The sequence below is a fragment of the Cupressus sempervirens genome, chromosome 5 (genome assembly GCF_028749045.1).
Source record: "Cupressus sempervirens isolate cs-2001-9-10 chromosome 5, ASM2874904v1, whole genome shotgun sequence".
Lineage (NCBI taxonomy): Eukaryota > Viridiplantae > Streptophyta > Pinopsida > Cupressales > Cupressaceae > Cupressus > Cupressus sempervirens.
The window spans coordinates 811,281,016-811,306,435 of record NC_143122.1 but is presented as its reverse complement, the minus strand read 5'-3'; the positions used below and the strand labels follow the sequence as shown (position 1 = coordinate 811,306,435).

General features: G+C 35.9%; 1 protein-coding gene across 4 annotated transcripts in view; it reads right to left on the bottom strand.

Annotated features, from left to right (window-relative positions):
* Nucleotides 1-25,420, bottom strand: part of LOC149558362 (phosphatidylinositol/phosphatidylcholine transfer protein SFH10-like) — a 285,735-nt gene that overhangs the window by 111,926 nt on the left and 148,389 nt on the right. For all 4 annotated transcript variants that reach the window (XM_089832627.1, XM_089832628.1, XM_089832625.1 and 1 more), the window contains one exon: nt 23,601-23,867. In XM_089832627.1, coding sequence (XP_089688753.1) covers nt 23,601-23,867 — 267 coding nt within the window. The remainder of the gene's footprint in view (nt 1-23,600; nt 23,868-25,420) is intronic.

Sequence of the window (25,420 nt, the reverse complement as noted above, 5' to 3'; positions counted from 1 at the left end):
TGTAAAAAGATCATGCCTATTAGAACAGATTTTTGAAGAACTTGCTGGAAAATTGGTTGCTCATGATCGAGGTAACATCATTATCTTTCCATAAATTTGATTCAGATTTCTATTACTCTGTTGTGCAAATAATATCAGGAAATGTATCCAGGTCAGATTGCTCTGAGAAATGATTTAAAATATAAAAAGAGACTTTCACCATCTATTGAAGAGATTGTGATTGATGATGATCCTATGCTTCAACAACTCTGGACTAAATTTAAAGAGAGTATCAGTTATGCCACAAGAAATAACTTGCATATAACTCAAGACCATCGGTCTAGAGAATTGTGGAAGCTGATTGAAAAGAGATTCTATGTTCTCTAAGAGTTCAAACAGAAAAGCACTGATGCAAGTTCTAAAAAGAATGCTTTATCTCCTCCCATCTTCGCTGCTTTAAGAGAGCCTAAATTTTCTTCATCCTCAGTGTTACCATGGATGAGCCATCAGCATGAAGAAAGTAATCAGCATGAAAAGCATTCCCAGCCTGAACCATCACAAGAAGAAGAAAAGGTTGTTACTATTCCTTGCTTCTCAACAGTATTTCCTGTGGAGTCATTAGTTACACCTTTAGAGTCATCATTTAAGGTTGAAAAAGAGACTTGTTCTCCTAATACTGAGCCTGATGCAGTAAGTATGAATCTAGAGCCACTCTTAGAACTGCAAACAAAAGAATCAGTTTTGGTCCAGCATGCTGAAATCATTGAAGTTGCAGAAAGCATTCCTAAGGTGGATAGAATCAATAAGCAGAATGAAGAGATCATATCAACCAATGGTTTGAGTTCTGAACAGCAAGAGAAGCCTGGTTTCCCAGAAGCACAACTTTCAGTGAATGATGACAGCCTTCTCAATGATGAAGAATTGGTAAGAACAGTTAACAAAGAATTTTCTTTCATGCCTTCATTTACCTCTGATTTTAAAAGTTCCAGATTTGAAGAAAATAAGGATAAACTTTTGCATGAAGTTTTTGTTGAAGATAATCAGATAGTTAATACATCTCTGGAACATAAAGAGTTTGATTTCATTGAAGATTGTGGCAAAACTGATATTCAATTTGCGAAAGTTGATGATAAGCCTATGTTGGAAATCATTGTTTCAAAGAAAATGCAATGATTAATCCTCTTAATGAATATTTTGCCAAGTCTGAGAATATGATTGAAGAGATGAAGAGTAAAATCAAAATAGAAGTAGACGGGGATCTTGTTCCAAAATGTTGTCTTCCTAAAAATCAACTTGAAACTAATGTGCTAGCTGCATTATGTTTTAGTAGTTATCCTACTAAATCTGAGAATGTAGATGTTGAAAAAGAAAAGATTTCAGTGACTGGTGAAGTGGTGAAACGTCATATGGAAGATAGAGAAATAGATGAGGACTTTCATAATCCTGAAATGAAGAATGATCAATTCATGGTATCGGCTACATGCGGATCTTCTGCAGTAAATTCAAATTCAGAGGAATATTTTTCAGAATTAACAAATGCTAGATATATAGAGGATGTTTCACTTCTGGTAGAGTCTATGGGTAATGAAGAATCATCCAGTTTTAGCCCAGGCTTCAAATCTGAAATTAACAATGCTTGTAACCATTTTGGTGCTAGTATTCTTGATGATTTTGTTGGCAATGAGATAAACATATGTGATTGTTTTCCAGCAGTATATCCACAACTTGATGATTGTCTTTATCCTTCACAAAAGAAGTTAGAATGTGTGGAAAATAGGGATGCATTTTTCAGCTCTGGTTCAGAATCAGAAGTTGTTTTTGACAGTGCTTGCAAATGGTATGATGATATTTCTCTCCTAAAAGATTTGCAATGTTCTGATTTTGTTAATTCTGATTTGAAAGTTGATATCTCTACTAAGGATGATAACAAAGCAAATGAAGATAATAATGCTGAAAAAGATGAAATAAATTATATTTCAGTAGTGCATCCAGAATGTGTCGAATATTTTCTTCCATCACAGAAGTTTGAGTATGCAAGGAAGGATCTACATGGAAGCACAGACGAATCAGAGGTCTATAATGAGGCATGGCTGTTTGGAAAGATCTTGTAGGTCACCATGTTGCAAAAGGCCTTGGGGCTTAAGTTCAACAGTGAAGGAGTAGCTAAAGATTACCTATGTTCTTTCAAATTGATGAAGCATCTTCCTCTATTGAGAAGAGGTTCATACTTTTCTCTTCCCGTGAATGGCCACATATGAATCTTTCTTTATTGTTGGTCCTGCTGGTGAGGTTCCCTCACCTTTTGTAAATAAATTTTCCTTCCAATTTTGGTGTGTCTAGTATAGCTTCTTCTTTCTTAGTCTGTTGTGGTTGTTTTCTCCCGCTTTGTTTTAGTCTGCCCTGCTCCCCTCCGCCCTCCCTATATGCATTTTCTCATTGATCTTTGGTCTAGACTCCGTAACCCAATGGATAGGCACTTGTCTTTTGCCAGAGATGCTGGATTCTATACGCACTTCGCAGTACATATTCCCCAGTCAGAGCCAACTGTAGGTGCACTTTTAGTACCCCTATTTCAAAACTACAAATATTTGGTTGTCCTGGTCGGTTTCCTCATAAGTTCCCTAAACTTTCTTGAAACATGATGTTGTAAAAGATGAAGACTATAGTCTTGAGACACAGATGTAAAAGTTTTATGCCTCAGATTCAGAAGATCAAATGTCAGAGTTCAAATCCAGATCTATATCTACAGATTCAACCATGCAAAAACAAGATTTGGAATTGCAGAATTAGAATTGGAATGCATATTTGGAATTGGAATTAGAAGATTAGATAGATTCGCAGGAAGATGAGAGAAATAATGGTATGTGAAGCTATATCATGTGATCTAAAAGAGCTTATGCAAAAGTTTATACCAGAGGTGATTGGGAAAGAAATTGAGAAGGCTACTTCATCCATTTACCCTTTGCGAAATGTATTCATCAGAAAAGTCAAAATCTTGAAAGCTCCAAAATTTGACCTTGGAAAGCTTATGGAGATACATGGAGATTATTCGGAGGAGATTGGTGTCATTAGAGGGAAATGTTCTATCGCCTCCTTCTCTAGTAGACCTTGTGTCGTATCCAGCCAATCCAATGCCACCTACAGTTAGAAAGCTTGAGGGCAATGTCAATGACATCAATCAAAGAATTTTGGTGATAATAATAGTATTGGCTGTCATATTTTTCATATCAGGATGTCTCCATCTGCTGATCAGATTTCTTGTGAAAACACCGAGGAGAGGAGACCCAGGTTTGAGTCATGCCAATGTGACAGTCCTACAAGGACAGTTGCAATAGCTATTTCATCTTCATGATTCCAATGTCGAGCAGGGCTTAATCGATACACTACCTCTGTTCCTATACAAGGCCAAAGAGTTGTTGAAATAACTTAGATCGTATCAACAAATGTATTTTCATTGCCATTGTACTTGATGATTTCCAAATGCAGATTTGGATCTCATTATGTATAATATGAGGAGAGATGTCCCTTCAAGAGACATGAAGAGACATGTCTCTATAGTTAATCACCCTTTAGTTTATAAATAACTATATGCATAACTCATCTTATATATATAATATTAATATATTAACCATATATGTAATATAATATTATATTATTATATAATAATATATAATGCATAATGTATATAATACATATTATATTACATATATCATATATATATTATATATATGAGATATATAATACATAATATATAATATATATTATTATATATGAGAATCACCAACAACAATTTATCTGAAAAACATTAACACGAATTAGTATATCAAATAATCAATGTTTTACTTCTACTGACGCTAAAACATTAACTCTCCCTCTTTAGCAAGGGAGAAGTAAAACATCATTAGATTAGAATCAGAATCATTATTAAAATCTCTTAGCAACAGAAAGTATTTCCTATGGTCTCTACTTGCACTCAAGCAATGTCTAGAGATGTCCATAGTGATTAAAATTTTCATGATCTCTACTTGCACTTAAGCAATGTCCAGAGATGTCCATGACACATTTGCAGTTCGTGATCTCTACTTGCACTTAAGCAATGTCTAAAGATGTCCACGACACATTTGCAGTTCATGATCTCTACTTGAACTTAAGCAATGTCTAGAGATGTTCATAACACACTCATAACCTCTACTTGCACTTAAGCAATGTCTAGAGATGCCTATAACACATTCATGATCTCTACTTGCACTTAAGCAATGTCTAGAGATGTTCATGATACACATATAATCTCTACTTGCACTTAAGCAATGTCAAGAGATGCTCGTAACACACTCATGATCTCTACTTGCACTTGAGTAGTGTCTAGAGATGCCCATAACACACTCATGATCTCTACTTGCACTTAAGCAATGTCTAGAGATGTCCATGATGACATAATAGATTTGTTACCCATGATCTCAAATTGTCCAAAAACAATATCTAGAGATGTCCATGATAATACGACTATCATTTGTAAGATCGTCACTTTACAAAGATTACCTTTTGTTTGTTATCATGATGTCCGGCAGATTCCGGCCCAAAGAAACATGATAACAGGCCTATCATATGTAAGATCGTCACCTTTCATTACATATCTGAAACAATTATATAACCAGATATAGATTGAAATTAAATATTCAACATACCAAGTTTTACCTTTGAAATATTTCAATTTAACATTTCCCTTTAGAACTTCTCCTCATAAAGAACATATCATCCATAAGGGATTGCATCTCAAAATTTCTCCCTCTGAATATTGGTCCTAGTATATCAGGTCCTCTTGTTACTTCCTCAAAAACTCTCTTTTCCCAAGGATGTTTGTCAAATGCATCACTCCCTCATGATATACGTAGGAGTAGGCCCATCAACATCATGCAATTACTCACATGGATTTCTAGACTCCCTCTGTGTACTAATCTTCTAAGCTCCAGCATTGCCTTCGAAGAACTGTCGTACTCCTTCTTAATGTAGAAGGATCTCATAATCTCAATCATCAAAGATACTTGCATCAAGAGCCACACTATATCCATCTTGATCATCAAGGTCTTTGGAACTACTATTTTTAGATTTAGTCTGTACAATATTTGCGAGCATATGTAAAGTACCAACCTTCTTTTCCTGAAAGAATATCCTCAAACATAAAGGAAAATATCAAAGCAAATAACCCTTATAGTATGTATAAAATTACAAATAAGAGATTCTACAATTTAGATAAATGCAAAAGATAAGAATATTATCTGCATAGGAAGATTCATAAATTGTCTTCTTATATTATTAGAGAATAGAACATCTCCCTTCTAATGAAGATTAAAGTGGAAATGGAACATTGACTATTCTTCCCCCCACAATGTAAAATTCTCACTCATGTATCAAATATGATAACTTCTTTCTAAGTTATTTTCATCCATTGAAGCTTCAAACATTCATTAAGTCTAATAGTAGAATCTGACACAAACTCATCCTAAATACACCAATATCTTCATTGAGTATGATTGTGCCACTTGAATGACTCTATAACTCATAGGTCAAGTATTATTTATTATTTATTATAGATGGTTTAGATGAAGTCACCACTTTTATATGATGTACACAAGGGATAGGCCTATTAAGACCACATAGTTGCATGAACTATAGTTCTCTTGACTGTTACAATTTATCAATCATTTAAGATTCTATCACAACAACCTTTGAACTCCCTTTGAAAACCATTATGTCTAAGATTACCGAAGGTTGACTAAATCATATCCTCTATCTACTCCCTCTGACGAAATGTGTCAGGATCTTAAACGTCAATCTTCAGAGCTCCCATTCTTAGGTCGACTTTGATGAAGTGTGAGACTTCCTCTAAATTTGATATCAACCTTCCTTTTCCTACAAGAACATTCTCGAATGAAAAGATCAAGGAAAATAGCTCTAGAATGTATTAAGACACCATTGTAATACTCAAGGATGATAATAATATTTAGCTTTTCTAAGAATGATATAAGATATTGACAAATAATATCATCTATATTCTCAAAATAATATTATTAATCAATATTACTATGAATTTTATTCCTTTTTAAATTCCTAATAATAATATTAATAGTTTTTCTCATAATAATATTATCATAAATATTACCATAAACTTGAATTGACAATCATTCAACTAAATAAAACATAAATACCTTTACCTTTTCTCATAGTAATATGAAAGATCTCATGCCAAAACTAATCTCCATTCTAATTGATTAGATATCAAATATATTTAGTCTTTAATTTCCTTATTTCTTCATGACATGACTTAATTATCATTATGCAAGATCTTGATTGCAGATATCAAAGGATTAGTAGAATTCATAAACCATAGTTATCCTGATGGGAGAATACACCAATGTTGCTTCCTTCATCCTCATGGTCATAGTTTTGTTTTGATAGCCACGAAAAAATTATAATCACTCAATACCAAATATGATATTAATGCATCGAATAAGGAAGACATGTATAGGCACTAATCAACCGAAAAACACAAATAAAGCTTGAACTGGAGAAAACAAGTGAATTATGAAGGAGCGGACTTGATTGTCATTTTACACTCGATGCAGGAAGATTCCACTTGCACGGTAAGACAAAGTAGATATTGTCGAGAGGTTGGCCTTGTAGTAATCATGTGCTTAAGATTGTACACATAAGCAATAAGCTGGAAGAGGATCAGCATGGAAGGATTCTGAATACAACTTATACCGAAACGGACTAGTAGGACAAACTAATAGTTTAATCAAATAGAAATGAAGGATATCCCAAGTGAAATGTGTACAATGTTGAGAGAATTTTAATGGATAAGAAATTAGAAAGACCAAGTCTGACTCACCCTACATATAGGGTGTAAAACATTAAAGCCAATGCCTATGACATGTCTCCTAGGATTGAAAGACAAGATTGGTATTAAGAAGTTAGAAAGGAAGTTGAATCTCATGCAAAGCCTCATTTACATTGTGGATGGAGAACATCATATCAAATATAAACAAGGATCAAAAGGATGGGATTATATTATCCGTGAAGCCAATCGACCTGACCATAGAAAGAAAGTTGCCCCGCACGAGTACCTCCTCGAGCATGCCAATGTCCAAGTTTGGAGATTGCAATACCATTTCTTTCATCTAATTTAAAGATTCAATTAAAGATTTCGCTTATGACTTGTCTGTACTTGTTAAAGAGCGCTTGGCAGAGATCGCTAGTGCATCTTATCATGCCTCGAAGCAATAAAAATAATGTCTACGAGAAGGTTGTTCGTCCCAAGCATCCAAGCGTTAAATAATAAAGGTCGTAGATCGTTTGCTAGAGGCTATGTGTGCATAATGCCACCACAGGAATCTAGTTTCGAAGAAAAGATATAATCTTGATCTTATTTTATGTTTTCATTCTAACTAACTTTGCCTTGCTATCCTTTATTGGGGACACACCTCCGCCTGTTGCTCTGGAGGCCTTCTATATTAAAGATTTCTTTAAAAATAAAAATGTGATGAAATCAAAATCCCATTGACAATATATAACCATTTAGTCCATTTTCTTTCCATATCTGGTGGGAATCAAATATGGAATCCTTCAGTATATCTTATACATAATATTATATTGGACTATAAGAAAGATTTCAAATCCTTCAGTATAGTATTCACAATCAGAATTATAAGGTCGTGATCCTCATTCAAAAACAGCGTAACTGCAAGATATCCTGTCCTCTTCAGCATTAAGGAATCATCTTGTGTCATCTTGACGGCATGGATATAGCCAAAGCCAGCATCAAGCCCCAGCATTTCAACATACACCGGGCGAATAACGTACTCCTTCATTTTCCTCTTAGGCAAGTCGGGTTCATTCATCCTTTTCTTTAGGGTCTCAATCTCGCGCAAAACAGTTTGTTCTTCCTCTACTTTAGATCGAGCCCCTCTGATGGCCTTCACCAAGTCTAGAAACTCCTTAGACTGTATCGCAGGTCCCACCTTCTAGTACTTTGTTGTGCGTTTGATGGGAATCAATACAGGTCTTCGACCTTGGTGAGTCTTCTCTCTGACCGTAGTTGTTGACGTGGAAGTGAAGCTACTTGGGTAGGGTGTAATTGTTCCCTTCTCCTGCGTGGAAGTCCCTATTCCGTTTTCAGTGTTAGGAAAGGGTTTGAAACAATAGTTTGGGTTACTTCTTATTTCCTTCAATTCCTGCTTTTATTGGTAATTCCTTCCTTGTGCACAGATATTTATTGCTAAGTATGATGAGGTGGTTGACGGTGTATACAATGCTGACACTGTATGCACTAGCCTTTACTGTAGTGCCCGTACTTTCCTTTCTTAACCTTGTCACAGAAGTCTAATGATTTGTCTCCACCTCATATATTATGTAGGGATTCATACATTTGCATTTGGCTCTGATACCATGTTGAAATAACTTAGATCGTATCTGCAAATGTATTTTCATTGCCATTGTAATTAATGATTTTCAAATGCGGATTTGGATCTCATATATGTATGATATGAGAGGAGACATGTCCCTTCAAGAGACATGTCTCTATAGTTAATCACCATTTAGTTTATAAATAACTATATGCATAACTCATCTTATATATAATATTATATTATATTATTGTATTATTATATAATAATATATAATGCACAATATATATAATACATATTATATTACATATATCATATATATATTATATCTATGAGATATATAATGCATAATATATAATATATATTAATATATATAAGAATCACCAATAACAATTTATCTGAAAAACATAAACACAGATTAGTATAACAAATAATCAATGTTTTACTTCTACTGACACTAAAACATTAACAATTGTGAAGGCTCTTAAGGATAATAACTCTAAGGCATAGAATCACAGAAGTAGTATGCTGATCAGAAGAGGACTAAGCAGACTTTTGAGGTAGGTGATATGGTATATTTGATGTTGTAGCCTTCCCGCTAGTCCACTCTCAAGAAGAGTGGTGCTGAAAAACTTAAGCCATGTTATTATGGGCCTTTTAGGGTGATCAGGAGAGTTGGAGAGGTGGCCTACGAGTTGGATTTATCGGCAAAGAGCAGAGTCCATAATGTTTTTCATGTGTCAAATCTCAAAAAGGCGTTAGGACACCAAATTGTTCCTTCTACAGTGCTTCCACCCTTGGATGATGAGGGGAAATTGGTTTTAGTTCCTAAGACTATCATTGAGTTTAGGGAGAGGAATTTGAGGAGGCTTACAATTGGGAGTACTTGGTGAAGTGGAAGGACCTGCCAGTAGAGGATGCTACTTGGAAGGGTGAAGAAATTTGCACCATCCAAAGTTGAAATTGCTTGGAGACAAGCAATTTCAAGAGGGTCGGACTGTAATGTCCCCATCATTTTAGCATCTCAATGGAGTTCTTAGTCTTTACATTCTTTGAAGGCCAAGTGGAGAAATAAGGAGAAATTGATTAAATTAATTTCTTATAAAGTCATTAAATAAATTAAAATTCAAAGGTAACTATATTTAATTAAATTAAGTAAAAGTGAATAAGGTCAAATAAATAAATTATAACTACACACTCAAAACACACCTATTACTATTCACTACAAAACACACCTCAAAACCTGGACCTGTCCATCAAGCAAATAATCCCATATCCTGGCATCTACTTCGAACATATTTTACTGAGTGCTATGATAAGCAGAACTCCTCCCGTTCTCATTTCTCTCCTTCATGGTTGTAATTTGCATTTGTCAAATGTCCCTGAGTTGAGGATTCTTTCCTTCTGCAATTCTGGAAACATGATTCTAGTTGAGATTTATTATACACCATTTCTACATTCTGGAGAGGGTTGAAGGAGTTAGATCGTTTCCCTAATCTCTTGCCTCCATTACCCTTGGCAAACCTAGTTGGGGAATTGTTGCTTCACTCATCGGAGAAAATTAATGTTCTCTTCCTGGATCTGCAAGAGTGGACCTCAATCCATCTGATGGAGCTCAAGAGTTTTCAAATTTGAGCTCCATTTTTGGACCCTACCTGATATTTATCCTTCAACCACTGATATAAATTTGGTAAAAAACTAATATGTTGTGATGGAAACTACTGTAGTAAGCAGTTCGAATATTGCAAGACCCATCGATGGATTGTACAAGCAATGACGTATACTATAAAATATGTATGCAGTGATAGTCAAAGAAACATATGATACGCAACAAACTTTAGAATGTCAAATTCTATTTGTCCAGATGCTATAAAACATTTTTTGTCAAGAGAAGTCAGGGTTTGATTCATATCAAAATTGAACCTGTCCAGATATAATGACGTTGGAAGTATTCATACTTGGATTGGAATTCACGATATGGAAAAATAAATGTCTGGACATCAGAATTCAACAATATTATGCAATGGAAAACTCACTTCATGGTCAACCCAGAAAGAAAATGATGTGTTTTGATCTCCAAGCGGCTTTTTCATTTTATTGTGACGTCGGGTTTGGAGACACGTGCAGGAGAGGAGAAACGTAGTTGTTTATTAAACCTAGTCGACTTCAGACAAAGATATGATGGAACATTAATATCTTTGCACAGAACACGCCAACCAGTCCACCATTGTCTCTAGGAATTAACGAATTTGTCTCTTGTTCAGATTAGCCACAAGCTAGAAATACACAGAATGTGGAATGTAGTAATTCCTTTGTCTTTGATACCGCGTGGGAGATCTTTGTCAAAGCATGGATTTTTTATTTGATTCACCAAAAAATCTTAGAAAACTTATTATATGTTCCTACCTGCCATCATTTCATACTATAATTCATTTATTATTATTATCACTTAGGTTAGAAGGCAGTTGTGATTAGGAAGAACATAGAGATGTATTCGTTCATATTAGCACCCTTTCCTACATATATATTAGATGTAGAATACAACTTTCATATACACAATCTATACAACTCATATACACTTCCCAAAATTTTGCGTACTTCATACGCACTATTGATATATTGCTTGCTCATTGGTAAAGAAATAGAATTTTGAACTGAGCTCGTAGATATTGGATCATTGAGTAAATTTTTATGAGCGATCTTGGAATCAAATTGCAGTGAATCGATCATCAATATTGAGTGTCTTCATTGCATTTTCTTTTCTGGTGTAACCACTAAGAATATTTATTTTATTTATTTGCATAAAGCATTAGAGCCAGAAACATTATAGAGTTGTGTCATTTATAATTATTTTTAAACTCTATAAATAATTTATATGATAGATATGTGAATAGGGTCATTTGTAGCATTTTAAACTTGATTATCATAGATATTGTGAAATATTTAATTGTTTCTGAATCTATGTCTAGTTTGTCTCCTAACAAAAGAAGTTAAAGTGCATTCTAGACTAGTTTAAAATTTGCATCTATATATTTGATCCGTCATGTCTTAATTACTAAATTGTTTATGGGTAAGGTGCATAAAACTTTATAAAGTTGTATGTAATAACTTATAATCAAGGTTACCAGGAGACTGGGGTACTTGGAGACCTTGGAGACTGGTACTGGTACTGGTACGGCTAATTTTCGAAAATAGGAGACGGGGGTACTTGGAGACGTTAATTGTTGTTTAATAAAGAAATAATTATACATCATTGACAAGTCTTTCTAGAGGCAATTAAGCAAATTGATTGGAAAACTATAGTGGCTATCATTATAATTACTAACATATATGATATAAGTAATAACAATTTTTTAAGGGGTGATGATAGAGGATAAGATTTAGGAGTTTTATTATGCCTTATGCTCAATATTTTTGGTGGGAGACATCAATTGTTGGTTGGGGGACTTTGGAGATGGCCACCAAAGCCTTTTGCATCCAAACATTTTTGGGGACGTCTCCGGTACCTAGAGACGTGTCTCCGATACTGGGGGTCTCGGAGACGCATCTCCAAGTGTAGGAGACGACTCTCCTAGTAACCATGCTTATAATATTAACTCTGTTTACCCTTTAAATTTTGGCACAGGTCTTTCTGTTATTCATGATTCATATTCCATATGCTGGCAGTTATTTCATATTTTTCCTTCGAAGAATTAATATATTCACTTGTTGCAATAATCCATAATAATTATTCTTTATTTAAAACATTCTCACTTTTACATGATCATTTACTTTTGTTCTTAATTAATAACTTGTAAGTTTAAAGGTTTTTTGTAATCCTTGCCATTTGGCAAACATTCATTGCATTCGCATTCTAACCAATCTGCTATAAGTATCTTGGATTTAAGTGATTTATTCAGGATCAAGTGCACCCGCCTTGACCTTGTAGAGCCAGTATCGTAGGGAACTTGGATTACATCACTCAGTTTCGTCAAGTTGGCCATAATTGGTTGGGAGTTATGTTGGATATCCCAACATCAAGTTGGCAAGACTCGAAGGATTTCAATCTACGCTTTTGGGAACCAACACCATCCATCTTTAAGCACATCACTTTCTGGATGCAAATGCAGAGTTTGATAGAAGGGCAAGGCATGCTTGGTTGGCCAAAAGCTAAGTTGTCAATTCGGGTTTAGGGACGGATTCTGGTTTAGGGTTCGGTTTCGGGCAATTTTTTTTCCTATTTGGGTTTGTGGGTGGATATATATATATATATATCATAGTTATGGGACTCAGTGACTTCGAGGCAGAGCCCACAATTCCGAGGCGAATTGGCTCTAGACTCAAACTCGGCAAAGTCCTGGCAAAGTCGACATGGACTGTAATGTCCCCGCTTTAGCAATTGTACAGTTGTGTGACCGTTAGCTTATTTCTATGTGGTCCCAAAGGCTAACGAAAAGGTCAATGGGATCCTAAGATGTTTTGGCCTAGTCATTTCCAATTCGGGCCAAAACGGAGTTAATTTACATGGTGTTGGGCAAATTTACTCTTTTTAGTAAGTCAGCAGGGCATGGGCGATGTCAAAATTAGTCATTGGGTTTGATGCTCCTCAATCAAATCTTTCCAACAAGCTATCACTAATATTATTCCGAGCCCAATTTCTATTTTATTTTAATGCCTAAAGTTTATTAAAGTAACATTTAAATTAAATTTAAATTGTTTGTTTTTGGCTTTCGACTGATTCTGGTTTTAGCCATTCTTTGTAATTCTCTGAAAATGGGAGGTGAGCCACGTAAACAAGAACCCAAAAATTGCGATGAATGGAAGGCTAGGAAGGATGTCTGTAAGATTTTGCAGAAGGGGAAGGTGACCAATTATTTGGAACGCCTTCACAAGTTCAAACCACATGTCACCACGGCCTTTTTGAAAAATTGGACTAAGGACAGGGTCTCTTTACATGGCATTACTCTGAAATTGACAGAGGACTTCATAACTGAGATTATGGGTTTACCCACGGACACCATAAAGTTCACTAAACAAACCAACATTTCAAATGCTGCTTTCAAAAAATTTCGTAAAACAGATGCTGAGGAGAAAAATTTGCAAAAAAGTGGAGATTTCTACGATTTGGAGTAGATAAAGGAAATATGGCGGAATGTGCTCTCTTGCACCCGTGAGTATTTCATTCTGAATGGTAGAAATAAAAGAGTACATAAATTCCATTTTGTCTTTCTCAATCATTTTAGACATAAGGATAGACTGTCTTTTCCTTTCTATTTGCAGTTTTCTTTGCTTCAATGTCTGCATGCTCATAGGAAGGAGTCACGTCCTATTTTACATTAAGGTTTAATTCTCCTTATTGAGGGTTATTGTAAAAGCAAGTCCATTGTTTCCACTCCTTCATTAGATAAAAATAAGGGTTCTATTACTGATTCTCATTCTAAAAAGAATAAGAATGAAGAGAATGTTAAGGGTAAGAAGAGGATTCTCAAACAAAAACCCTCGCATTCTCAAAAGGACAAGGTGGAACTGAACACTGAGTCTGAGAGCTCTAAAAGGAAAGAGGATGATACTCCAGAGGAAGAGGAAAACACAAATGTTGGAGATTTTAGTTCTAATATGGAAGGTTAATCAGAGAGCAAAGGTAAAAGGAGGAAAGAGGATGAGGAAGATAAAAGTGAAGAAAATGCAAAACAAGGTAATATTGGGGATGAGGGTAATTAGAGTGATACTGATGTTGGTGAAGAAGAGATGGAAAAGGCTAAAGAGGACCCTATTACTATGAGGGAGGAGGACCAGGCTGTTAAGATTGCTTCACCCACCAGAGAGGTAGTGGAACAGGACAAAAATGAGGACCCTGTTGCTCTAAGGGAGGAGGAACAGACAGATAAGATTGCTTCTCCAACCAGACAGGTTGTGGAAGAGGACAAGAATGATTATCCGCAAAGGGAAACTATGCTTTCCTTTTTGCATTCTGCTAAGCAAAAAGCCGATTCGATTCTTCAAGTTGATTCATGGATATATAATGAAATAATGGGTCTGAAAGAGAAAATGGATATTGTGCAACAAAACTATGATATTGACCGTGCCAAAATTAGCCAGTTGGAAGTGCAGGTGGGAAACATCCCAAACAAACTCAAGGATTATGAACAAAACCTCTAAATGCTTATTAAAGAAAGTGGCAATAAAATGGAACAGGTGACTTCCAGTATCTACGTTGCTGCTGCCAGTCTTGGAAAATGCACAAATGAAGAGATCATATCACAAGGGGGTCCAAGCAAGAGAACCAGGCAGAGTTCTAGGAAGAGGGCTCAAAAGGCTGCTGGTGTTTCGACTGCTGATTCCATTCAAGACACTACAAAGATTGGTAAAGAGGTTGTCGAAATGATCAAAGAGTTGCAGTAGCAGGTCTCTTTGATCTCTGGTTTTGTCTCTACTTTGGTTTTTTTTGTTGGTTGCAGTTAATGGTTTATGTATTTGGTCCTGTTTACTGGTTTTTGTCTGGTCTTTAAACTAGGTTCCAAGTCCTTGTAAAACCTAGGTACTTTTATTGGATACTTTATGTGCTTTCAGGTCCCTGTAAAACCTAATTTTGATGCTATTTCTCAGTAGGTTTCAGGTCCTTGTAAAACCTGTGACCTCTAATGCTTTATCTTTTCTGTTTTTGTTAAAGCATTTCGGGGCCCCTTCAAAACCTGTTTTTACCATGATATAAAACATTTAAATTAAATGTGCAAATAATAAAGTCTTTCTCTAATATTATTCATGTTGGGTTGTGTGTTGGAAAAGGGAAGCCAAAGGCAGACATAAGGTGTTAATTTATTTTATTTTATTTTATTTTAGAACACTTTATCCCACATTGCTTGTGAAAAGTGGGTCAACCCTATGAAGCAGAAGTAAAAGGGAGAGCTTGTGGCCCTTGTTCTGTAGGGGTTGAATATGAGAAGAAATTGGTGTGTGAGTTGCAGATTGGTTCTTGGCATGAGAGGACATCTATCCTCTCTTGTGACATTCTAGATGTCATTCCCTTAAGGTTTGGCCTTTGAAATCCATTACTATCAAGTAGTTTGGTTGCATTTCCAACTACAAGCGGATTTGATATTTTGCTCATATCTTCTTCACTACTTGTTCGACACTTATGCCGCTTTGAGGGAATGATTTTATGAAGGTAGTGGACTATTTGAAAGACAAAGTACTATAGTAGCATTGTTCATGCGGCACTATTCACGCGGCACTATTCACGAGACACTATTCACGCAGCACTATTCACACAATACTATTCACATCACTATAGCAGCAAGTTAGAAAGCATGGGCTGGAGTATTATGCCAATGATATTGGAGTAATTAGTGCACTGATAATCTGCCATGTATTTGATTTAATTAAATCCCAAAAATAACATTTTATCGACAGCACGTCGTTGTCCACTTTGAATATTATTGTAGTTCTTTCTTGTTCATGTTGTATGATTCCTATTCCATGTACGAAACACAACAAACAAATAAACGTTTGATTTCCAAAGTTATAAGGGGTTTAAACATTAAACGAAGAAATAAGAAGTTGAATGCAAATTGTTTGACCTAATTCCTTTCAGCAGTTGGCTTCGTTTTTTGAGAAATTCAGGAGTGTCCATTATAGTGCTATCAGAGCTATAAGTCCTTCCATCCTGTGGAGGTCTTATAGGGAACTTGGAACAGCTGGATAGTGGGAAAAGTGTTTGACAAAATGTCAAAACACTAAAATCAGAAATTAAAAAACAAGCTAAGCAATTATATTTGAGCATGCGATAGGGGCTTTATAATTTCCGCAATACCAAAGCAAGACAAAATAGGATTTCAGACTTGCAGAGGCAATAGTCTAGTTCATCCATACAGTTGGATATACAATCCAATCATACAGACATAGAGAAGATATTCTTTGTCCAAGACACCAATATGGGTGACCGAGATGACAGGAATACAGGATTAGGTGGTGGCAGGAATACAAGTCCAAATCAAGGGGAGGTAATGTTCAAACAATTAGTGGATACATTAGAGCAGGGGCAGCGTATGCAGCAGGAGAAGAATAGGCGAATGGACATGATGTTTCAGCTTATGGCTAGACAGATGAGCGTCAATATTACTCTAGGTGATGCCAACAATAGAAACAATAACAATGGGGGAAAAGATAACAATAGAAGCAATAATAATAATGAAGGCCGAGAAAATAACAACAGTCCTGAGAATAACATTAATGGTAATCATGGACATGGCAACAATCGGAATGAGGCTAATCACTTTAGATATGTACGCCCAACTCGAACAGCAAGCTCGAGACTTCTTCTACACACCTTCCCACCCAGAGATCCGGTTCAACCAGTAAACGAACCGCAGATTAATGAGTTACAAGATGAGTTCAGGAGGGACTGGGAGGCTAGTGGACCAAAGTTTTAGGCGAACATTTCCCTTAAAGATTATATGGACTTGAGGATGAGACACATGCCTATAGCAGGAGGGAGCAATCAAAACTTTGAGTTGAGAAAGAAAGTTGGAAAACTTTTTTTACCTTATTATGATGCTTTAGGGAAGATGATTGCACGAGCTTGGGTGCAGAAGGTAGATACATACTTGCAGCTGAATCCTATGCCTGAGGAGGAGGCTATAAAGTATGCAACTATTCATTTGGATGGCCCAGCGCATGAGTGGTGGCACCATGGCATGGTAACCTTGGGGCATAATAAGATCACATCTTACGAGGAGTTCATTGAGAGGCTCATAGAGAGATTTGATACCAAGGATCCCGAGTTACAATTTAAGAATTTAGTACAACTCAGGCAGTGGGGATCAATTGAGAGGTATATCAATGAATTTCAGAGGTTAGATGTGTTGGTCATAGATATTTCAGAGAGGAGGTTAGTAGTGTTGTTTATGGACGGACTCTCAGATCCCTTGAGGGATTGGGTCAAGGGGCATGACCCAGCTACATTACAAGAGGCTACTAAGAAGGCTTGTGACTTCGCACCTTCATCTTTTAGGAGCAGATTTCAGCCTAGGGATTTGCATACAAAGAAGAATAAGGAGAAGGACAAAAAGAATTTCCACCGGGATGCTCAGCCAAAAAGGGATAATAAGTTGGATAATGACACCCCGAATGAGTTGAAAAGGAAGAAGCTATGTTTTCATTGCAGATAGCCTTGGGACTTATCTCATAAGTGTCCTCTCAAGGATAAGGCAAATCAAATGGAATATTTCTCAGCAGACGAATCACAGTCAAAAAGGGAGGATCAGCACTCTGGTTCAGACCAGGATAGCACTACAGAGGAGAGCAGCATTCCTGAGGATGAGAAGTCATCGGCATGATTAACAAGGGCTCAGAAGGCAATCACATTTAAGGTTAGTGGTACTATCCAGGGGCAAAAAGTGATCTCACTCATTGACACTAGGGCTACACATATTTCCATAGATGCACAATTGGTAGCCAAGAGAGGTTTACAGACCGAGAAGCATGATGGGTTTGGAGTCATGGTGGCGAACGATGACAAATTATTATGCATTCGGAAGATATCTAACCTTCATATAAGGTATGAAGATGGCTATGAGTTGGGGGATGAGTTCTATGTAGTAAACATGGGAGACTATGATGTCATCCTCAGCACGACATGGATAGCCTCATTAGTTGAGTTCACACTCAACTTATCAAAATTGGAGATGAGGTTCTAGCATGAGGGCAAAAGTGTTGTACTTGAAGACTTTCAGATCAGAGTTGCAGAGTAATCTCCTTGAGGAAAATGCAGAGACTATTTTGGCATGGTGATGTAGAGTGGACGGCAGAAAGTTTCACCATGCCAACCTCACAAGAGCCACAGATGAAGAGTCATCCACTAGATATCCGAGAGATACTTGATAGGCATGCTAAAGTTTTTGGCGAGATTCTGCATGGGGTTCCTCTTGACAAAGGGATAGAGCATGTTATTGAGCTCGAGGAGGGAGCCCAACTAGTTATGATTACTCCCTATCGTCATCCTAAGAAACACAAGGATGAGATAGGTAAGGCGATTAAGGATTTGTTGGAGATGGGGCATATCAGGGGTAATAAGAGCCCCTTTGCTTCAGCAGGAGTATTGGTATACAAGAAGGATGGGACGATGCACATGTGCATTGATTACAGGGCATTAAATAAGAAGACCATTAAGAACAGATATCCCATCCTGCAGATAGATGAGCTGATTAATGAGCTGCATGGTGCATGCTTCTTTACGAAGATTGATTTACGGCCAGGGTATCATCAGATCAGGATGAGGGTGGAGGACACTAAGATGGTGTTGTCCATTTTGGAGAAAGAGTCACTATATGCCAATGGATCTAAGTGCGTGTTTGGTTTGACTAAGTTACTATACCTTGGGCATATCATCAGCACAGATGGAGTTCGAGCAGATCCCGAAAAGATTAGAGCTATTGTTGATTGGCCTACTCATACGAACCTCACACAGCGTAAGGGGTTCCTAGGTCTCTGTGGGTTTTATAAGAGAATTGTTAAGGGATTTTCACAAACTACTGCACCCTTGACAGACCTTACCGAGGAAGGGGCCTTCGTATGGATAAAGGCAACTCAAAGATGCTTCGATCATTTCAAGAAGGTGATGTCATCATGTCCAATATTAGCTCTACCAGACTTCACAAAGCCATTTGAGCTTCATTGTGATTTGTCAGGTCATGGGATTGGAGCAGTCTTGATGTAGGAGAAGCATCCCATTGCTTTTTGAGAGTAGGAAGTTCCGTGGAGTGGAGAGGAGCTATTCCATCTATGATCGGGAGATGTTGGCCATTATGCATGCATTGGCCAAGTTTCGGTCCTGCCTAGTTGGGGGGAAGTTTGTTATCAAGACTGATCACAACAGCAGAATATACTTCATGAGCCAGCATGACTTGAATGATAGACAATAGAAGTGGATTACGAAGTTGCAGGCTTATGACTTTGACATTGAGTTTCTCAAAGGTAAGAAGAATGTGGTGGCAGATGCTTTATCCATGCAATTAACACAACAAACAAATAAACATTTGATTTCCAAAGTTATAAGGGGTTTAAACATTAAACGGAGAAATAAGAAGTTGAATGCAAACTGTTTGACATAATTCCTTTGAGCAATTGGTTTAGTTTTTTGGGGAATACAGGGGCGCCCATTACATCGACTCGCAAAGTCCAAAGACTCTCTGGACTTGCTGAGTCCCAAGCTCAGGACTCTCCTCTCTTTTTTTTTCTTTTTTTTTTAAATTTTAAAATTAATTTATTTATTTTTATATTTTCACGGCAGCACACAAAGTGAAAAAATTAAATTAAATAAAAGGTTTAGGGATGTTTTTTTTGCTTTGGAGCTCTAGTTGTCTGTTAATCTGTTATTCAAGAATGTAGTCTCTTGCAGATATTAGGTGGTGGACAAAATCTAGCCCCTTGTGGATTGAATTACAGCATATACTAGTTTAGGGAAAGAGAAGAAGACATCAATTTTAAGTGTATAAATCATCATATTGGATTTGTGTTGGCAGAATCCATATATAGTACAGCACACTTGGGCTTGACAGTTCAGTAGAGCACATAATTTACTCTTCCAGCATCGGGCTGGGATGTTAGTAGAGGCAACAGATTTATCCATTAAAATCATCAAATCAGAGCTGAAGTTGGTGATATCATCACAATTAGAAGAAGATCTGAACCTTTGGTGAAGAGAACTACACAGACCCTAGTTGTGCAGCCAGGAGTTGCTTTAAAATATTCTCCATGTTTGGGACAATAGTATTCAGCAGGAGATTTTAGTGTTATAATTGAAGTTAAATGAGTACCAGCAGCTAGTATCTTGTGAGGGGATCAATTGTGGTTTTCAAGACATTATTGCATCTAGTTATAGCTGTACAACAGACCCAGAATTGTGCAGGACCTGCTATGCTAGTATTTAATTTTATTTTCAAGTAAATAAAGTTTGAAAATTTCTATGTATTGGCATTAATTGTCGTAGTTAAAATTCCAGAATGTATTATTTCTATTTGCATTGCATCTAACTTTCCATAAATATTGTAGACATTTGACACTGCAGTGACACTATGTTTATTACTTTATAATATTATATTGTGTTATTCAGTTTTTTTCGTTCAGAAATTCGATTTTATACTTATGTGATCTATTCAAAACTGTGTATGTGTATTAAGTAGCTTCTATTTATCTCAATTATTGTAATTGTGTATTAAGTACCTTCTATGAATCTAGATCCAGACCCGGACCCGAGCTCCAAGGTCCGAACACGATAATGTAGGCCAGAAGTGAAGGCATTGCCTGTGATACCTTGGCATGTTTGAGATAGATCTACAATTTAACGGATTCGTAAAGTTCGCAATAGTACAGGCCACCCCATTTTTTTTAGTTTCAACTAATTTGTATCCCAAGTATATACGCATCTAATTTGTTAATCAGTAACTATAAAGTCACAACTTATAATTTTATAGACAATAACTTTAAAATAATTATTAAGCAAATCTAATAAAATAAAATAAAAATCAAAGAAGTGCTGAAATTTATGTCACCCGTTTGCTGAAGCTTGAGAACGATTGGAGCCAGGCTTTTAAGTGCATGCCAATGAATTTTCTCCAAAATTCCGCATCCCCAGTTGGTTAGCAACTTCCAGCTTCTGCATTTCTCAGAAGTGTTGATTTAAAAACTTTCTCTAATATTTAGCAGACCATCTTCATCATTTTAACCTGTAAGATCCTGCTCTGCCTCCGATTGCTGCAGCTGTCGAAGGGAAATGGCTTTGTTTCGCTGTAAAGGGAATTTACCGCCTTCTAAATATCTGCGCTTCCTTTCCCTCTTTATAATTTTGCTACCGTATTTCTCAAATGTATCTATGTCTTTTCCCTTCTTAGCAGACTTCATTTAGGAATTCCATTATTTTATTATTTTGCTGCCACTCTATGTTGTGTCCGCCAGTATGTTTCTTAAAGTCTTTAATATCCCTGCCAAATTGGAATTTTTTCTAGTCTTTGGGAAGTTATTGAATTTGATCTTTGATAATCACTCAATTTGTACTTCTGATCTATAACTTTCTGTTGCAAATGTCCAGATGTTGCTCAAGAAAATTCACTTCCAATCATGTTTGATCTGTTCTGCACTCCTGCAATCAAGTTTGATCTGTTCTGATCTGTTCTTCTCTTTTTATATCAGCCTTTTATTTTAAGATATCAGCCTTTTATTTGAAGACATGTCTTTTCACACGATTTCTTCTCGCTACTAATCACACCCTCCCATGGATAATTGTTATGTTATGCAAATCTTACCCTATCGGATAACTAATCCATGATTTGTTAGTAGTCGATAATTAACTTCCCTTTGGCGTCATGTAATAGTGTTGATTATGTTGATTACTACTTCATGTTGAATAGAGGCTCAATATATAGAGGGATTTTTTATAATGAAGTGACGCCTTACCTTTGTTTGATAGCTATTCTTAAAGTAATCCAAATACATACTTTGAATTGTTGCCACTGTAGACACTAATAGGGTCAATGATCGAATTGAATGATTTGGGACAGGTTCAATAATTAATTGATGAAGTAACTGAATTCTGTTCAATCTAAATCAATGTCCTACTATGAAACATAAATTGCCTTTAAACTTCCTCACTGCTGCTAGCTTCAGTGATCGTGATGTAAAATAGATTGTCACTAAAGTTCCTGTTTACTCATGTTCAAATAATAAGGGTTCTGCATCCTCCATTGATAACAACCAGAGTAGTGTAATTAACGTAGGAGACCGACCTATTAATAATGTTGGGATCGCTTGTTTGGTGGATGTTAAGCTTGTTTAATACTATATATCTTAGTGCCTATCTATTATTGATGAGACATAATTTCTTTATGTATGATTTTTGAATATATTATTTCAATTTTGTCTCTCAATTAACTTAATATTATTTCTTATTTATTTATTTTTATATTTAATTTTATTATTATTTATTTTTAAATTATAATTCAGAAAGTGGACATGACACTATATTTTGCTACTGTTCAAGAATGGTAACTGTCCTAATAAACTGAGAACCTAAGACCTCAGTCAATTCTTTGAAACTAATTGCCAACAACTGAAAAATCACTTATAATTTATCATCCTAGTAAGGAGCTCTAGGAGCTATGATACTCATAATTTAACCAAGAGAAAAGGTGATAATCAATTTCACATCACCCTGCTTTGCAACAACTTCTGCTTAACCAAAGAGACCAGCACAGGAACCATGGCTGCTCAAATTACCTGAGAGGGTTACTGATCCACCAGGTGCAAACAATCCTCCACTTCCTGCAAAGAGCTGATGAGTACATCCCTTGACTGATATAGATTTTCAAGTCTACCTCCTACATCAAAGAGCATATTGGCCAACTCTTCTTCACCCTTAGGTGCCATGATCCACAAAAAAAATGCCAAATCTCAAAAGAATCTCAAGCAACTGCAATTTGATCCATTATACGAACAAGTTGGTAAGAAAGACTATCTTTAATATGACTGTAACATCCAAATATCAATTTCGCCTATATTTTTTCCACTTTCCCAATGTCTTCATTCAAGCATTTTGTCATAGTTTGAACTTATGATGATTCACAGAGCTTCCTGATTTGTAAATCCAATATGTTTGTTTTGAAGATGTGTAAATCCACTATGTTTGTTTTGGAGATTTATAATGCTATCAACCTTTAAATTTTGTTTGGCATTCATAAAGTTTAAACATGTACCATTGAACCTGATGGAAACCTTATGAAAACTACCCTTTAATTGTTGTGGATGTTGACTGTAGGTGGAATTGGATATATGCTATCTATTCAGGTTGCGAGAGGTAGTCTTATGTTATCTCATTTTTCCTGATATTAATGGTTTCCATGTTATACAAGTCTCAACAATCTGCAAAGGAAAATAAACAGTAAAATAGTAAAAATTACAATAAAGAAATTGTTCCAAGCAACATACAAAACTTTTCACTCTAAGATACTAATAATGTCATCAAACAAAAGATAAATCTCATATTCTGATATATACTTTCATAAATATGTTAAATGCCCCAAATCAATAGTTTAACAGAAACCTGAATTATTATCTACTAAAAATGGAAAATAAATATTGATCCTCTAAATTAATTAAACATATATTTGTAAGGATCCAAATAACAATGGAAAAGCAGCATAAAATTGAAATATCATGAAATTTATAAAAAAATGGCCAAGGAGAACGCACAACACCAGCAACATCCAAGATTGCAGTTGTTGAGTCTATATGTCTTTTTGCTACTATTGAACAAGCAGGAAACCTCAACTTGAGAGTCTTCTCCAACTCTTGCACATGATATCTCAAATATTTTTCCATACTGGTGATCTGCATTAACACATTAGGATCTACCTTCCCTATCCTTTCAATGTAAACTGGCCTTCCATGCTTGTCAACTCCATGATAACCATGTGGATAGCACTTCTTTACTTCCTCCCATTCGGTGAAATTAAAATCCTGTGTTAAAGAAGAGATACCAATGAGTCTCTAAATGACCCTAAAGCAGCAGAACTTCTGGATAATGCAGCAAAAAATCAGCATACCTTACAAATTTTTTGTTTAATATCAAGCATTAACCAAAATAACAAGCATTTGGAAAAAAATCAAAATGCTATTGTTTTTTGAATATTTTTACCAACTGCCAAACAATAATAAACAAATCACAGCATCACCCTGGACATTAGTTCTACTTTACCACATACAAACATCTTCCTTCGTTACTTTCTAAAACTTCAAACTTATGAATTAGAAAACCTTTGAAAGCCAAACAGGAGTGCATATAGCTTATTCTTTTCTCCTTTACATTTTACAGAATGTCCATTTTTGTGGGAAGTGAGTGCTGTTTGTGATAGTTCAGAGTCCAGACTGTTTCATGATTGATCATGTTGTTCAAGGGCTTGTATTATAGTTCAAAAAACAATTTATATCTAATAATATAGGCATATATAAAAAAATTAAATTTACTTTCCATATAAATAACCATGCAAGGTACAGGACATATTCATGTTAAAGAGCTAATGGCAATTTCAGCTTAAATGCCAAAGCAGGAATCCTGGGCATGGAGGCGGAAGCGGATGCATGTAGAGGTGAATCAAGAGGCAAATGCCTGTGGAAGCCACCTGAAAGCGCCTCCAAGGTATCCAAAGGCAAGTGGAAGCCAATAATCGCTTCCACTCACCTCTACATGCCTCAAAGATTCTTCCTAGTGGCTTCCACAAATTTCGATGAATTTGTCAAGTTTGTGAAAAAACTTTTCAGGTTTTTTCCAAGAAACATGTGTAGTCTATTTTAGTAGTTTTGTATCATTTTTTGCACTTGTATGCCTAATCTTCATAATTTTTGCTAATTTTATGTTATTTTATTTTTTATTATAGCCATAGGAAGAAATTAGATTGTATTGTGCAAGAATGGCGGCCACCAATAGTGAAAGTTCAATGGGAGGGCAAGAAGACAATAGTTTTAAAATTGATGTAGGATCTCCTTTATGGAGACATACCACAAGAATCTCATAGTGTCAAAGTAACAAAGGAAAAGCATTCAATAGCTTATTTTCCGTAGACAAACTTCAGTTTATGGGCCTTGCTGGTGAAGGATTTGCAATGTGCAAAGGCACAAATGGGAAGGAGGTGTCTAATGCACAAATAGCTTCATTTGTAAAAGAACAAGACGTCACTGATAAATTGATTATAAGATCAAAAAAAACTTTTTATAAACCTCCATCTAGAAACAAAACAATGCAATTACCCATTCAACCAATTGTATCCTCCAAATATCTATTCTTGCAAGTACGTGTACCAGGAGGGGAAGAGGAAGAAGTTGAAACTACCACCCACAAAAGAGGTCCATTGAACACTACATTTAAAATGGATGCACGACAGTTTGTTGATCAAGCCATTGCATGTTGCCTCTATGCCAATTGTCTTCCTTTCAACTATGTGAGATCTCAATACTGAGTGGAAATGGTGACAGCCATAAATAAAGAACTGGCTGATCACACAAATCCTGGGTAT